The 16,540-nt window shown below is 53.7% G+C and overlaps 4 protein-coding genes across 4 annotated transcripts; 2 read left to right on the plus strand and 2 right to left on the minus strand.

The window, feature by feature from the left end:
- The first annotated feature begins 263 nt into the window (after positions 1 to 263).
- On the plus strand, positions 264 to 2,259 carry P152DRAFT_479515 (uncharacterized protein). The gene is made up of 4 exons (XM_033681720.1): positions 264 to 356; positions 420 to 662; positions 757 to 1,090; positions 1,153 to 2,259. The coding sequence occupies exons 1-4, from the start codon at positions 324 to 326 to the stop codon at positions 1,773 to 1,775; spliced, it is 1,233 nt and encodes a 410-aa protein (XP_033537239.1). The 5' UTR covers positions 264 to 323; the 3' UTR covers positions 1,776 to 2,259.
- Positions 2,260 to 4,100: 1,841 nt separating this feature from the next.
- On the minus strand, positions 4,101 to 5,321 carry P152DRAFT_390266 (serine/threonine-protein phosphatase PP1; the record flags this gene model as incomplete). Its single annotated transcript, XM_033676035.1, has 4 exons — positions 4,101 to 4,199; positions 4,265 to 4,564; positions 4,678 to 5,079; positions 5,142 to 5,321. The coding sequence occupies 4 exons, from the start codon at positions 5,319 to 5,321 to the stop codon at positions 4,101 to 4,103; spliced, it is 981 nt and encodes a 326-aa protein (XP_033537240.1).
- Positions 5,322 to 5,759: 438 nt separating this feature from the next.
- Positions 5,760 to 6,586, plus strand: P152DRAFT_455327 (uncharacterized protein). Its single transcript, XM_033678767.1, has 2 exons — positions 5,760 to 5,896; positions 6,115 to 6,586. Exon 2 carries the CDS (start codon positions 6,191 to 6,193, stop codon positions 6,575 to 6,577), a length of 387 nt encoding a protein of 128 aa, XP_033537241.1. The 5' UTR covers positions 5,760 to 5,896; positions 6,115 to 6,190; the 3' UTR covers positions 6,578 to 6,586.
- Positions 6,587 to 8,217: 1,631 nt separating this feature from the next.
- On the minus strand, positions 8,218 to 11,360 carry P152DRAFT_496222 (uncharacterized protein; the record flags this gene model as incomplete). The annotated part of the gene is made up of 3 exons (XM_033682249.1): positions 8,218 to 9,415; positions 9,476 to 11,233; positions 11,328 to 11,360. 3 exons carry the CDS (start codon positions 11,358 to 11,360, stop codon positions 8,441 to 8,443), a joined length of 2,766 nt encoding a protein of 921 aa, XP_033537242.1. The 3' UTR covers positions 8,218 to 8,440.
- Positions 11,361 to 16,540: the final 5,180 nt, after the last annotated feature.

The raw sequence follows: 16,540 nt of genomic DNA on the forward strand, positions 1-16,540 counted from the left end.
ATCAATCCAGTCATAACTTGATTTCCAATCGCGGAATAAACTTTCAAGTGGAACCGTCGCGTGGAAACGCGTCTGCAAAAGTGGGATGTGTCTCAACCGTGAATGCACTGATGGTAAATATCACGTGACGAACTCTCCCAACCCCTCGAGGCGCGTCTCAGCTTCTTGGCGCGCTCTCTTTAAAGTCGACGCGTTCTGCGCGTTCTTCTCTGCTACATCTTCACCACCAACCAACACAATTCTCCCATTATCTTTGCTGCACTTCAATACTTCCTTCGTGCTCTTCGTACTGCTCATTGCTGCTGTCAGAACGCACATCGACCATGTCCACCCTTCAATCCACTCCATCAAAGACGGTACGTCCCAACTTTGACGCGAGGCGGTACCGCGAGGCACGACGAGACTGATGAGTTTTACAGGCTGCTGCTGGCATTGAGAGCCTCAAGATGGCCGACTCACCTGTGAAGAAGCTCGACTTTGCTCCTGCCGACAAAGAGAACGCGGAGGTTGCTGTCCCGGTGAAGGGTATTCCTGAGTGGGAGCCTCCCAAGGAGGAGACGAGTCTATCGGTCGCTGCCACGATTAAACCCGAGGAGGCATATGAGCCTCTCCTACAAGAGAACCCTCAGCGATTCGTCCTGTTCCCCATCAAATATCATGAGGTGAGTCATTATCACCCGCCCAATTGGTTGACGCGTCCAACACGCGCAGCTTGGTACCCAAGACCGGCTCGCTAACCCGACGTTTCTACTTTAGATCTGGCAAATGTACAAGAAGGCCGAAGCATCGTTCTGGACGGCGGAAGAGATCGACCTGTCGAAAGACCTACACGACTGGAACAAGAAACTCAACGACGACGAGCGATTCTTCATCTCACACGTCCTCGCCTTCTTCGCCGCGTCCGACGGCATCGTCAACGAGAACCTGGTCGAGCGCTTCAGCGGCGAGGTGCAGGTCCCCGAAGCGCGATGCTTCTACGGGTTCCAGATCATGATGGAGAACATCCACTCCGAGACCTACTCGCTGCTCATCGACACCTACATCAGTGAGCCGAAGCAACGGACCTACCTCTTTAACGCCATCGACACCAGTAAGTCATCCACGTCTACGACGCGTCGTTTCGCGTTCAACATCTCTAACGATCCTACCCAGTCCCCTGCATCCGCAAAAAGGCCGACTGGGCCCTCCGCTGGATCTCCGACAAGAACAGCACCTTCGCCTCCCGCCTCGTCGCCTTCGCCGCCGTCGAAGGCATCTTCTTCAGCGGCTCCTTCGCCTCCATCTTCTGGCTCAAGAAGCGCGGCCTGATGCCGGGCCTCACCTTCAGCAACGAGCTGATCTCCCGCGACGAGGGCATGCACACCGACTTCGCGTGCCTCCTCTTCCAACACATCCGCAACAAGCCCTCCGACGAGTCCGTCCGCCGCATCATCACCGAAGCGGTCACCATCGAGCAGGAGTTCCTCACCGAGGCCCTCCCCGTCCGCCTGCTCGGCATGAACTCCGACCTCATGTGCCAGTACATCGAGTTCGTCGCTGACCGCCTGCTCCTCGCCCTCGGCCTGCCCCGCCACTACAACTCCGCTAACCCCTTCGACTTCATGGAGAACATCTCCCTCGCCGGCAAGACCAACTTCTTCGAGAAGCGCGTCGGCGACTACCAGAAAGCTGGCGTCATGGAGAGCACGAAGCGCCACGAGAAGCCCGTCGACGGCATCGCTCCCGCGCCCTCCGCCACCATGAAGGGCGACTTCGCCTTCGACGAAGATTTCTAGGCGCATCCTCTCTGCCAGGAGGCCGGCGTCATTCCTTTTGTTCACCATGCGACGAAACATAATTCCCCTCACATTTTATCTGTTTCTTACCCCTGTCGACCCGAGCGGTCGAGGCGGGCGGAAGCGAGTTACGTAGATCATGCAGTTCATTCATCACGGGGATCCACGGGCTGCAAGCGGTGTTTGGATAGCATTCTTGTTTGATGGCGTTCGGGTGGAATAGGGATGGGGTGGGGATGGACTTATGTATATCGCTGTGTATTGTCATACATGGAAAAAAAATTAAAATCAAACTACAAATTATAGAATGTGCTCGGAGTGTGATGTCACGCTGTTAACATAGACATTGAAAATACTGGTGATGGTTGTAACGAGTTTGACGACCTGCACGCCATCGATGCGGACCTGTCGTCTCATGTGCGGAATCTAGAATCAATGTCAAGGCCTCCCCTGCCTGTCCTCGTTCAAGCATGCCATATCGCCCGCTCCTCGCTATTGTCTTTAAAGACAGCACGTAAATACAGATTTGATCGGATGATACGACACAGGATCATGCACAAAGCATGCAATGGCAAGCTACTCCAGCCCTCCCTTTCACCCGCGCCGGATCGATCAATATCTACCGGTCTACAAGATATCATACGGACCGATACGCAAAGTCTATCCAACCACTTCTCCAACGTCTCCATAAGACGGTCCCTACGAATTGGTATCCGACCAGAGGGCGGGCACAACCGCCACCCCAATCCACGCACTCACACATCATTGCCCATTAGTCGCGAGACACGTTTGTATTAAGAAATCGTTGATTCAGCCGAAACACCGGCTACCTGTGACGAGGCTAGGCACCTCGCCCCGTGTATGATAGGTCATCCATCGTGGTACCTGAAACAGGAGGGAACGGAGGTAGGGCAGGTGGAGTGTACAGGTACAGTTTTCGTCGTTGGGTTGTTGATCGCGGAAAACCAGCTGCAGCGGTAGGAACAGTATGAGGGGCGTCGTCGGGACGGGAGTAAACGGAGTGGCAGGACATCGCACCCGACAACGAAAACTTCCGTATATGTACCTTATCTGACATCGTATCAATCAAGGCAAGACCAGGCCAGTACAGGCAAAAGATGAGAGAAGAACCGAAATTCACCAGTCACCGTGATTGAATGGTGTCAACTGAGACAAGAAAAAAACCCGCACGATCGGGAAACAGACAAGCCGTAAGAATCAGGAGCGAACATAGCGGGACAAATCAAGAACAGGTAAGAGATAGATCACAGACACAGACCGATAGACACCCACGTTTTCGGTTCCATCCAGCCCTTTTCATCCCCCAAAAAGCGTACGACAGTCAGACTGGCAGCCAGGCCGGCACGGAGCGGAACGAACCGGTCTCGTAGCAGCATATATGAGCATCGACACGAGATCCGCACCATTCGACCAAGCACGTGTGTGAAGTGTGAACTGCGATATGAAGCATTCCCGCGTTATCCATACCAATTCCGCAAAATACAAAGCTTGTGTGCTACTCTTGTCATCCACTACTACACCAGCCATCCAGACAAAGCATGGTAATGATTCATGACCCCCTCGGAAAACCTACAACCACCACCACCACCACCTTCCCATCAACCATCAAACCGATCCGAACCGAACAACCCTCAATCGAACAACCACCAATCATCACCCATTCCACCGTCTAGCTACCCGCCTGCTCCGTCCGGTGTTCGTGTGTCGCGCGGTTCCCATGCCGTACCCATTATCCGCCGCCATCCGATCCGATCCATCCGCTGGGGAAAACGCCCCCGGGGTGCGTGAACAGGAACTCAACCATGTGCCACGTTCTTGATGATCGAGCTCAGTCCCGTGACAATGCCGATGGCGGATATCTTGCGCGTCCCAAGGAGAGCTAAAACGAGGTCGTTCGGCCGTTGCGGGGGTGGGTTCAGTTCTTCATGCCGATGTGATGGGAACCGGGGATGCCGAGGAACGCGCGGCCGAGACGTTGCCGGAGCTAGTCGTACAGCCATAGCGCATTCCGAGCGCAAAATAACCGAGATACGGGAGAAGAGGACCCGAGGAAGCCGAGAAAGATACAAGGATGGAGACCGGGGTCGTAACGCGTCGCTGAATGGAAAGGGTCTGTCTGTTGGGAATAATTCGTATAGGGGGAAGGAAGGACTCTAACATTCGTATGAGGGGGAAAACGTGCGGGTTTCGAAACGGTCGGGATGGGGTGGCGGGCGAACGGCGGCGTTTGGCGGGGAAGTTTGTGTGTGTGGGTGATGGATTATCTCCGCCCGAACCTGCTGCACGTGGAAGTTCGTAAGGTGTTCATTTCTTCTTGGTCTGCTTTCGCGGAGGAGTGGTGGGTCTGCCTGTGCCTAGGCCACCGTAGACGTACTTTTGTTTCTTCTCGGCTGGTTTTAGGATCTGGTGGGAAACCGGAGTCAGTCGCGGCTAGCCATTTGGGGGGAGGGGGTTGGAGGGAGACATACCTGGAACGAGCATAGCAGACTTTCGTCTACACTCATCATGGCACCGGCGTTATCAAATTCGCCGCAATAGTTTGGCGCGCTGAACAGCGTGACAAGCTGACGCTTCGAGAAGAACTCGTAGCCGTCCTCCACTACTTGATGCGCTCGGCAGATGAGGTCCATATCGTGCTTCTGCAAGAATCGACTGACAACGTCCGGTCCAAAGGTGAACGAGACGCCGCGGTCGTTCTCACTCCACCCGGTAATGTCCTTGTCTGGATCGGACCATAGCAGATCACATAGGAGTCCACAGTCGGGGATCTGAAGTCACGTTAGTGTATCGCACAAGGGACGGGTTCCCTCTGAGAGTGGATACCCTTGCGAAACCCGGAAAAGGCCGGTAGCGCCACACTAAAGGAACGGTGAAAACTTACATCCGTAGGTCGCATGACGCGGCGAATCTGCTCCATGGAATTGAGATCCGGGCTCAAGCCGCCATGCATGGTGAAAATCTTCTCGTCGATGATGGCCGCGATGGGTAGGCAATTGAAGCAATCGGTGAAGGTCTTCCACAGTTTGATGTTGTACCGCCGTTTGCATTCATCGTAGAACCCGTATATGCGGTTGATCGAGGCGCATTCGTGGTTGCCGCGTAGGATGAAGAAATTTTCGGGGTACTTGATCTTATATGCCAAGAGCAAGCAGATGGTCTCCAAGGACTGCTTTCCTCGATCGACGTAATCGCCCAGGAACAGGTAATTTGCTTCCGGGGGGAAACCACCGTATTCAAACAGGCGGAGGAGGTCGTAGTATTGGCCATGGATATCACCACAGATCTACGTCAAAACCGGTGTCAGCCGCAGATGTCCGCCATCAGAATCAAACGCGTGGAGCTCACCTTAATCGGCGCCTCCAATTCCAGCAGAATCGGCTGCGAGATGAAAATCTCACGAGCCTTGGTGCATAGAAAGCGGATTTCCGTCTCGAGCAACTGCACCTGTTTTCCGGGCCTGCTGCCCCTCACCTCCAACAAACGGTCTATGATGGAATCGAGATCGACGTCATTTTGGTCCGCCATGGTGGCTCAGTTCGAGAAACGAGAGAAAAGCGGGAAACGCGAGGAAGAAAGGAGGACAAAAGGAGGAAGGAGAGAGGAGAGAGGAGAGAGAAACGAGGCGTAGCGATCCCCAACCGGCCTCGGTCGCTGCAGCCGAGAGAATCCGCGTGTGTTATTGATGTGTTTCTCTCTTTCGGGGTCGACTTCAACACTGAGCTGCAATGAATTCCTATGTCAGTTCCGAAACGTTGATAGAAAGCGCATGGCACGGCGCTCAGCTGCATCGTGGTGTTTGATTGAGTTTAGGGCTGGGCTAGCATGCCAAGGTAGGGAGCCGAGTGCATAGAGACGAAACCAACATACCGGATTGATGGAAAAGCGAGACGTCAAGGGATCCGCTTCAACAGGTTAAGCGCTGTGTAACAGAATGGTCGAGGCGCGACTGTCTCTATCAAGCGATTCGTTTGTAAGGCTGGCGATTCGAATTTTCGGAGATCGGAGTGGTTGTTGGTATTAGGCGGCCGGTTCTTGTGGACTCAACAAAATCTCACGCGACGTGATGGTGAAAGGTTGCAAAAACCGGTGAAAGCTGGAATCTGGCGACGATGAGCGATTTGGAGGAGGATGTGTGCGGGTGGTGCAGGATGTATGTTCAACGAGGTAGACGACGGAGTCGAGTGAGGAAGTCGAGCAGAGCACGATGGATGATGGATTGATGGAAGGATTGGGAAGGGCGGTGGATCAGCTCTGGTTGGATGAGGGGCGTTGTTGATTTTTTTCGCCTTCTGGGAAATGGACGGAGCAGGAGACTAACGGAAAGGGCCAACAGGCACTAGGGATCAGGCTGGATGGCGTGTTGCTAAGTTACTAGCAGACGATGATGTTGAGCAATGGAGTTATGCCTTGTAAAGGTTCTCGTCAGGAATTCAGGTGAAGTGAAAGAGTTGTTTTGTCGTGAAGGGGACAGGAGAGGAGGGAGTCGAGAAGGGGGCGGAGGAGGCTGTGGCAGTGACAAAGATCCACTCTCCTGTGGTGAGTGGTGTGTGTCTGGTGCTTTGAACTTTGAAGGGGGAGACCGGGGAATTGGTGGTCGAGGCTCAAGAATGGTGGTTTCGGGCAAGGATGACACAGGTCGAAGCTCGATATGTGTGGGTTGGACAGCTCCCGATCAATGGGATGGAGGTGGATATGGATGTGAGAGGGATGATTTTCAAGAAAGAGTGAGAAGAGGAAGACGTTGTCAGTTGTGCTCACGCCGTTTCAGGACTGAGTGTTGAAGCGCGAGTTCAGAGTTGACGCTTGACATTTGACACGCAATCGGGAATAATAACTCTTACTAATCCTCCGGTGCTTAACTTACAAGTTACAGGCTTAATTAAGTTATGTTCCTTGTGGAATACACTACACTATTCCGTACTATGTAAATGTACATACATCAGATCGTTTACGGTATATCATTCTATTTGGAAACGAATCATATCTCTACAATCATAACCATCGTAGCTGAGACGAAGCAACAGAGCACCATCCAACCCTTCGGAGAGTGCTGAGTCCCACATTCCACCGCCCGGTGCCCGACGGAATCCCATCATCTCAACCGGTCAGAATGACAACAAATCTCCCCCACGGGGAAGCCATACATCAACCGGGGACCATCACCACCTCTCATCCAATTATCTCCTGCATTGACTGTGAACAATGCCCCACCGGCCGTTAGACATCAATAATAGCTTCAATCGTTGCCACTTAAGTACGGAAGTCACCCCTTCTGCGTACATAAAGGTTTGGTCCTTGCTGGTATGTTCTGGGAACATACTGTAAACCACGCGCATGTGGCGTTTCCCACGACGTTGAAGCTGTGGAGTGTCATGTATCACTGCAGTAGGTACCTGATTCTATATTCAGATCAAGCAATGAATGGAATTCACACAATCCTATACCGCCGACCACAATGCCATCCGTCTATGCATGTGAATCTCAGCCCGCTAGAAACGTAGTGCTGCACAACCCCTCAACTCCTATTCATCCATAAACGAGTCCATTAACCTCCTGTTCCACTTCGACAGCTCCTACCTAAGGTGTCATTCGCTTATATATGTATGCATCTACTTTCGACATCTGCTGCATGGTACCTGGCGCCTATTCCATCCAATCCGAGGGACATCAAGGGGGGCACATATCATTCGCTCCACGCGGGAGGGGGGAATCCTCGGTTCCGCTAACTAGATAGGACTGGCAAAGGATGTCGCCCAGGTCAATGGACGCATTGGTTCGATGGACGCATCACGGGAGTTATCACTGGAAAGGAAGCAGAGAGCGGCACCGGAAAGACCATCGAACAACCATTCCGATTCAATTCATGCGAAATGCATTTCACCGTAAAGTACCATATCTCATGCCGTTGCAGTCTCCATCAGATCGACTACTCCGAACGATGCAGCGAGAAAAAACCCGCACTGCCAATAACGGAAAAAAGAGGAAGAAACCCGTCGGATATGGTGCAGAACAGAGAAACCGTAGATCAGCGAGCCGAAACACGGAAAAACGCACCGCTGTGATATCAAGAATCATCTCTCCGTCAATCAGGCCGTGTCGCATATTACCGCGAAGGAATTCCGTCCAACCTAACATCGAGCAACACAGCCCAGCGCCGCGCCGCGTTTCCCATTCCCGTCTATATCGAAAACAGAAAAACGGCACAATGCAGTCCACCCAGGATATCGATAACGTTGCAAGGTAATAATTCCTCGAACAAAAACAAAACCCAGGGACAAGACAATGTCTCCGCGTTTGCGATTGGTCCCGCCGGTGACCGGGATATCCTGTACGCGAACAAAATGTCGGGAAGGGGGTAGAAATACAGGGACGGCGGGAGGCGGTGGTATCGAGGGAGAAAGACAAGGAATTCGAAACAGGAGACGATTAGACGAGGAAAACATCATGAGAGAAGATGTCGGAACCGGAAAAACAGGGACGAGAAACAGTAGCAGGAACAGGAACAGTACCAGCGACCAAAGCAACGCAAAACGACAACAAATATCCAAATGCATTTTGCTCCACCCAGACCATAAATCCCATTCATAACGCCATCATATGCACCCCTTTTACCCTCATCCCTCTCCATCATCCTCAATCCTCACCTACCCCAACGTCCGTCCCCCCACCCCAACAATCCCCATCCCCTCCATGCCCCCATGCCCCGCCGCCACATCCGCCGGCATCACCCCGCCTGTACTCATGCTCAGCGTCCCGGAGTTACTCAAACTGCGGTTCGCGCTACTAGAGCCAGATCCGCGCCCGGTGGTGGCGGGTCCGGCCTCGGGCGGCTTGGTGGAGGCCGGCTTGTTGTGCGTCTCGGAGTCCCAGGTGTCGTCGCTGAGCGCGCTGAGCCACCCGGGACCGAGGTCGGCGCGGAGGGCGGAGATTTTGCGGCGGTAGGCGGAGGAGGGGTCGTCAGTGGGGAGGGAATGGTGTGGGGAGGGTTGGGATTGGGGGGATTGTTGCGGGGGTTGTGGTGGTTGTTGCTGTAGTTGCGGCTGTGGTTGTGGCTGTGACTGTGACTGTGGTTGTTGCTGCGGTTGTGGGGGTATAGGAGGAGAAGCGGCGAGGAGTCGGGGAGGATTGGTAGGTGGTGGAGGCTGCGAAGACGGCTGAGTTCGTGGTGGGGTCTGCACGAACGTGTCGAGGGCGGGGAGAGCGGGTCGATCAGCCTTGGAGGTGGTTGCAGGATTCGTAGAGTCGGTGAGAGGGTCGTTATCTACATTACTACTCGCGGCAGGGGTGCCATGCGAGCGGAGCGGAAGAGGCGACGTGGAGAGGTCCGGGCTACCGCCGTATGCGGAGTCGATCGAGGAGATGTTCGGCGGCTGGCTGGGGTCGTGGGGCGCGTCGGTGGCGACACGCGAGGAGGACTCGGTGGGGATAGGGAGCGTCTCGCTCATTCCGCCGGCCTCGTTGCGGGAGAGCTCGACGATTCGTCTGCGGGTCCCTTTACGTCGTCGGTGGGATCCCGAGGAGAGGAGTTGCCCGTCGGAGCGGGTGCGGCCATGCGCGTATTTCGACGAGCGGCGGGTCGGCGTCTCGGGCATTTCGAGCGGTCGAATGGTCTCGGCTTCCTCGGGTCGTGGGGGGGTATCTTTTGGTGGAGGAATGGGTGGGGGAGGCATGGAGTCGACCACGCGTTTGACGGGTAGGTTCGGTGGTAATGGAGCGCGATCGACGAGCTGTTTCCGCTCCGAATAGCTCGGGAGGGTCGAGTCGATGATGATGTCTTCGATGAATCCGGGGGTGGCTCGGAACAGGTTGAAGATGGTGACGCGGTAGTTGCTGTGAGTTCGCGTAAATGGGTTGCGGTTCACGAAGAGTTCTTGGATCTCGGGCACTCCGGTCAAGCGGGCCAGTTCGGTCGGATCGCTGAGCTTGTTGTCCCGGAAGTCAACACGTTGCAGCGATAATAACCGTTCGATCCCAGCCAACGATCGAAGTCGATTGCCACGGAGATTGAGCGTCGAAATGGCCGGAAGGGGGTTTCTGAGGAGTGAATGCAGCGACCCGATCATGCAGTTCGAAAGGTTTAGAGCACGGAGCGCCACGAGTGATGACAAGGCATCCGGGATCTCGGTGAACAGGTTCGACGACAAGTCCAAGCTCTGTAGGGTATTCGCAACCGGAGCGAAGCTGGCGGCGTTGAGCGATGTCATCCCATTATCAGCAAGGCTCAGATGCCGTAGGAACCTCCACTTAGTCGATGGAAAGTAGTTCAGGGACAACAAGTTCGTCGAGCTTCCTCGGGGGGTACCAGAGGGAAGACTGGACCCTGAACTCCCGGACGACCGACGAAGAGTCGCAGTGCTATTCCGCCCGAAGTTGCTCGACGTGGGTCGAGAGCTGTGGCCGCCTCGCATAGGAGACACGCTCCGCTGTCGCGGTCGAGCCGTCCGTTGAGATATTGTCGATCCCGTCGAGCCGGTACGACCGATCGATTCCCGTTGTGGGCTCGCGACGGCCAGAGCGGTTTCGGAGCCCAACGAATTCGGAGTCGAGCCTTGCTTGTGCAGTTCGGCGCTCTTCAGCGCTGGGCTGGAGCCAGGGACAGGAAGAACGGGTGAGGATTGTCCCTTTGCGGAACGACGTCTCCGTCGGTCCATATCATCCAGGACGATGTTGATGAGGAGGTCCGCAGGGTCATCTACTCCGCCACGTTTTACGGTAAGGCTTCGTAGTTGTTCCGCCAAGCGGTCCCACCCATAGAACTGTCGGAAGTCGACGTCGTAGATCTCGAGGGCGCCGAGGTTCTTAAAAGCGAACAGCGGAACGGCCGAATCGAAAGGAAACTCTTCGTAGCCGGCGATAAGAGGCGCTTTGTGGTCGGGGGAGAGTCGAAGGCACGGAATCTTGGTGAACGCTGAGTATAGGTATCGAAGATCTTCCTTGATGGCTGCTTTCTGTTTTTCCGACTTGGAGTCTTTCCTGAACCCCAAGCTCGACCAGAACGATGACATTCCTGACATGACGCTCCTCATGCTCGAAACCGAATGGATCGAATCTCGGTCGGACGGTCCTCGTGACTTCTTTCTCTGTGCCTGGTTCAGGAACGAGACATAGTTCGTGGGCGACACGTCGGTATGGATATTCTCCAGCCGCACATTCATGGGCCCAACTTGCACCCCCAGTTCTTCAAATCGTGAGAGAAGGTAGAACAGATGGTGTGGAGTCAGCGTGAGTTTCGCCGGCTTGAGGTTGTAGGATGTGAAGCTTAGATATGGGAGGGACAGCGCCGACGCAAGCGAGGCGGACGAGGATTGAGGAGTGGTTGGCATGACCGGCATACTGCCAGTAGCCTGCGAACTCGATCCATGAGGCCGTTGGTTTCGCTGAAGTTGGAGGGCGTTTGCGAGAGCTTTCTCGTGCGTCCGTACGAATGACGCTAAGTTCTGTACGTGATGTTAATGTCGACGGTCTTTATCTATGAGAGCCTTGCATCTCCCGTTGAGTCCGCAGTCATCTGCAAAGGGGATTCAGCCGTACCTTTATGAAGATTTGCCCATCTTCGGTGTTCATCTTTTATCGCCGTGCAAGCGTCGCGCACATGGGAGGCGGCAACGAGACGATATGGAGTTGGAGAGTGTCTATTCGGAGGGAGTTGAAGAAGAAAGAGTGGAATGGATTCAGGGTCTATCGATATCGGCGGGGTATGAGGCCGCAAAAGGAGCGCGAAGTTCGAGAGGAAGGCGAAAAGAGGCTAGAGGTGACCGCCTGAGATACCGAAAACTGATCAACGTGAGCAAACCGGCCACAATATGGTCAGATCTTCCAACACGACGTAGTGGAGGGTAGAATGGTGGCAGAAGCCGGTAAAGATTGGCTGTTTGGCTCCACCAAACAAACCTATCCGACAAGGAGATCGTCAATACGTACACGCCACAAGTCAAGTGAAGGGAACCCAAAGGCAAAGGAAGGACTAGAGAAGTTAATGGGATGTAACGGCGATGCAATGAGATGCAATTGAGGTGATGGGATGCACTCGTTTCTCAGCAGCACCACGCCGTCGAGATATGTCGAGGAGGAGGGAGGAGGAAGAGGAGGGGAATAGGGATGGTGGACGGTGATATCGGATTGGACTGGGGGTCAAGGAAGAATAATAATATGGCTGCCGGTGATGGGGACTGGACGATGTGGTGCAGCCGTGCAGGTGGTCAGTGTGGCAGCGATATGGATGGGCCGATGGAGAGAAGACTGGGGGAGTTGGGATGATCCCCTGTCTGCTGTCCCACCCGCGATGCTCAATACGGGCAATACCAACTGATGAACAAAGAACCGTCGAACAATCGGTTCAAAGGTTCAAAGAGGATCGACTGAAGACTGAGGGGTGGCGGATCCGACGATGGAATAGAATCGATCTGCAATTGAGTGGCTTGATTCGATAACCCTTTCGACTCCTCCTCGACGCGAGAGAGCGAATCTCGCAGGATGCGTCGATGCGGGCAACTTCGCACGGAGAACCAATGGAGGTGCACGAGAGACCGTGAGGGCTGGATTCTGAGTGGATTGGACGTATGCAGCCGCCCACACCCTCAAGAGCAAAGACCTTACTATTACGCAGGAAGTACAGGATGCACGCTTGAAATTCGCTAATAGGTACCCCCAAGTCCTCGCTCGAGCAGGGTCTTGCACCGAAATGGCGTCGTCTAGACGTCTCCCTGCTCAACAAGTCGACAGACACACGATATTTCTCGACTATCTCGGGCACCCAAGAGGCTAGGACGGTTCGTTGCAACAGGGAGATTGCGCTGGATCCGAACGGACGGGATCGTGCCGTGCTGGCGGCCTGGCGCGCTATCCTTTGTCTCCCTCCCTGGACGATAGCCACGGTAGTTAACGGCTAGACTGGGATTGAGGGAACCTCGAGACTATGGGGCATGGAATATGGATATCAAACGGTCGAGTGATATTGGCCTGACACCAGCGATCATCGGACAACAGCATTCATGTCCGTCAGGAGAGATTAGATAATAGAAGGGAATAGACGGAGTTGATGAGCATAAGATTATCAGGACTTGATCTCGTCCATTTGGAATGCGCCATACAGAGCACGGTAATTATTCTGAGCATATGAGGCGGCTGACGGGATCTGCATTTGAGGCCGGTCGGTCCGGAACATCAGCAAAGGATTGGATGAATTGGATCGTTGAAGTTGGAGCCTTGGAGGGGTTTGCAGTTACGCACAGCATGCAGAGTGGTCTGGTGTGAAAGAAAGTTTGATATGAAGCTGTTGAATGGTCAGCCATCCGATGCGCGTTCGGACTCCTTCAGCGTCAATGCCTCAAAGGTTTCATTATTCATGTTCATGTCCAATTGAAGCAACTGCTGTTTTACCCCTCCAGCTACATTGAAGCGAGATGCACAGTGTTGCGAGGAGAATCCTATTTCAACATCGTTATCGTCGTCCTCTTTGTCGAGGATTGAGTTGTCAACAGATATCTCACACCTCATAACCCATTCTCGATTCCTTTACTATCACAAACCCTATATTCTCCTTATCCCCAAACCGTCCATCCATATTTCTTCTTGGACCACTTCCACCCCACTCTCATCACCAACGTAATATCCAGCCCTGACCCACATGATGCCACTCCCTCCCTCTTCGCGTCTCGTCATGGGGACCCCTCACCAGTGTTGATAACCCCAGCGGGCGCCCATCCAATCACCAGGCCGGAGTGCATCATCACCCGCATTGGTGGTGGCCACTGGCGGCGTTTGGTTGCCAGAGCCTCTGTCTGCATTTGTGCAGATGCATGAACACTTTGGAACACCAATCTCACCAGGAATCCAGCCATGGCTCCACACCGCCTTCTGACTTCTGTCTGACGGCCCGTCATCATCCAAGTAAAGACCAAGTTGGACGTCGAGATGCATCAATTGCGCTGAGACGTGCAGAACTGCAGATGCAGGGCGTATCATCAATATCGGACTGCTAGGCCAATCCGGTCAGTGAATCCCTTTGTGCATTATTCCTCATGGGATATCAATTCTATTCCGTAATACAGCTCAATGTAATGAAGCTGGCCATATGATTCAGCACTTGCCACTGGTGGTGTATTCTGGGATTTCTAGCTGGAAAACAGGGCTAAGTAGAGTCAAGTATTCCTATCCTATCTTAGCGCAACATCCAACACCATCTGATCCATCTCGGGGGGGGCAACTTATGTCATACCCGACCACGGCGGCGCTTCCATCCGAGAATACGGGGTGATGAGCCGTGAGGCTTCACAACGCGTCTTAGTCTGGTCAGCAACGAGATGCCAAATCTCACGCATGACACCAGATATGCGCTAGGGGCAAATCCAACTCCAAGCCAACAGCCCACACCACATCGGATGCGCGGCAACTTACATCGACCAAACACTCTAGAGATGCGGTGCAACCGGAAGGCAATTTTAATGAGTAAGACAAGTATTAAGGCAAAAGGCTGCGGACTCACTCGCGATCGTCAGGTTACTCCGGTAAATGGCATTTCTAAAGGTCATCACATGGGCTTGCATCACAAGGTCCAACCTACAAAGGGTCCAGTCTAACTTGAAGCTTTTTGCGCATCCGAGACCCTGAGGGTTGGATGATCGATCATGGATGAAAAGATACCGTGCACCTAATCCTCTAACCCACGCGGAAGATTTGGATTCCCAGGCTCATCCTTTCACAAGACCAGGCCTCCCGGCTCCTGCACGCACCTTCTTTGAACCGAACCACCGAAATCGGACTGCACGAAACGGCTTGGGTGCTGGATATTATCATCGTTTCTTTATTCTGTCTCCTGCTCGACGTTTCGTACGGCGTGGATGCCGCTAGGAATCAGTACAGGTAGTTTCTCCAGAGCCAGATGCCTACGAGATCTATGGTACACTACCCCCGCGAACAACTTGGAAGTCCATGATCAGTGGATATTCGAAATGTGCGAATATCTGCACTAATGTATCCATCGGCTCATCTTCACGTCGTCCTAGCAACTTCACGACACCATCTATCTACGCTCTCTGTGCTGAGCATTCATGGTTGCATATCTTTCTCGTCTGTCGAAGATTCTCGTTTCATTTGAAATCACCAGGCCAATGGTGCTGTACCCGACGCGCAGCAAGCGAAACGAGGTGGCCAATAACTAAGCCCTGCCAAATACTGTGCATCACATCGCACCAACCCCCAATCGTCGTGCGGTTATCGCGCTCGAATGAATGAACTGTTGCCCCTCCATGCCCCTCCTGTCTCGAAGATGCATCTCGCCTGCAGCAGACTCACCACCTCGCCCAATCTATCCCCACGCTAATGAAACCTTGAGACCCTATCCTGTCGCGCAGACCAATTGCGGGAAACCCTCCATCCAACAATCGTCCCACTTGCCTGTGAACGTCTGCAACTCGAAGTAGGAGGTACATCATGACACCGCGCCCGACGACGATCCCCTCACCATGACCGACTATCTGGCGCTTGCGACTCATCTGAACCAGAAAACTTTTGCCTACCCTTTCCAGTCGCCTTCGTTCAGCGATGGAAGTCCTGAAAGTCAGACCCTTCCCCCGCCCGCCCCACTCTATGTTATTTCTGTTACACAAACCCCACCCCACGATTCCTCTTTATAGAGTATAGGCAACTCAAGCCCTGCCACCACCCCAGGATATCGCCCCCCTCTACTGTATTTAGCCTCTAGATCTGCTCCGCGCCAAGGCTGAAGGCCGATGATCGTGTCTACTTCCAGTCCCGCTAAATGATTCTTCGAGAGGCCACCACCCGTGTGTTTCCGAGAGATTGGCGGGACATCGCTGGATATATACGGGTGATGAACGGCTTCGCCACAAGAGGGATGCGTGGGAAAGGAGGAGATCTGGGCGATCGACGAAGGGATTGGAAGGATCTCCGAGTGTAACCGGCACATCGACGACATCGAAGGGAGATCTTTTGTCGAATGATTCTCGCCTCTCGGGATCGAAAGAACATATGTCAGTGACGTGCAACGGCTGACGACGACGAGGCGACCATCCAACATCCATATATTCTGATATCCAAGCCTTCATGCATCCGGTAAGCGTGTATCTTAGTCGCTCAGACCCTGGACATATCTTGATTGCCTTCCCGGTTGGGTTTTGCACGCAGCCGCTCTCGGTGACATCGGCACTTGGAAGTATGCCTAGGCGCCACAACGCCGCTCACCAAGATCCAGGACGGATCTCCGTTGGAGTGATCTGCTCGGTGTGACGTCGCTCGCTGTTACAGTACAACGGTCAACGGGTGTTCAGAAAGCAGGGCAGAACCTGATGGTGAAGTACCCATTGTAGCCACCGATCTCGCTCCCTTCGTCGACCCTCGGGGGTATCTCGAGTACTCATCGACGGTGATGCTCCAGCATGCACGACATATGGCTAAGTATGCATTCAATATACTGACCTCTAGTCCATATAATTGTTTCGCATTTATAGACAGTACTCTATATATCGGCTCCTTCAACTGAACTCCCCTGCAGATATTCGGTACACGACTGCCTACTCTCTATCCTCCCTTTTAATAACTTCCACAGCACTACCACCAGAGTTCCCCGGTCTCAATCCGGATATATTGGCGGTATGGCTAATATACCTTTAATCCCTACTCCCTACAGTGCGTAGAGTTATCTCTCCTCACCCACCCAGTCCCTGACTCGGCCAGAGTATGAAACTCGACTGGTACCGCCCCAAGCCTCGACCTCACAGCATTCA

The sequence above is a fragment of the Eremomyces bilateralis genome (assembly GCF_010015585.1).
Source record: "Eremomyces bilateralis CBS 781.70 unplaced genomic scaffold P152scaffold_3, whole genome shotgun sequence".
In the NCBI taxonomy this organism is placed as follows: Eukaryota; Fungi; Ascomycota; class Dothideomycetes; order Eremomycetales; family Eremomycetaceae; genus Eremomyces; species Eremomyces bilateralis.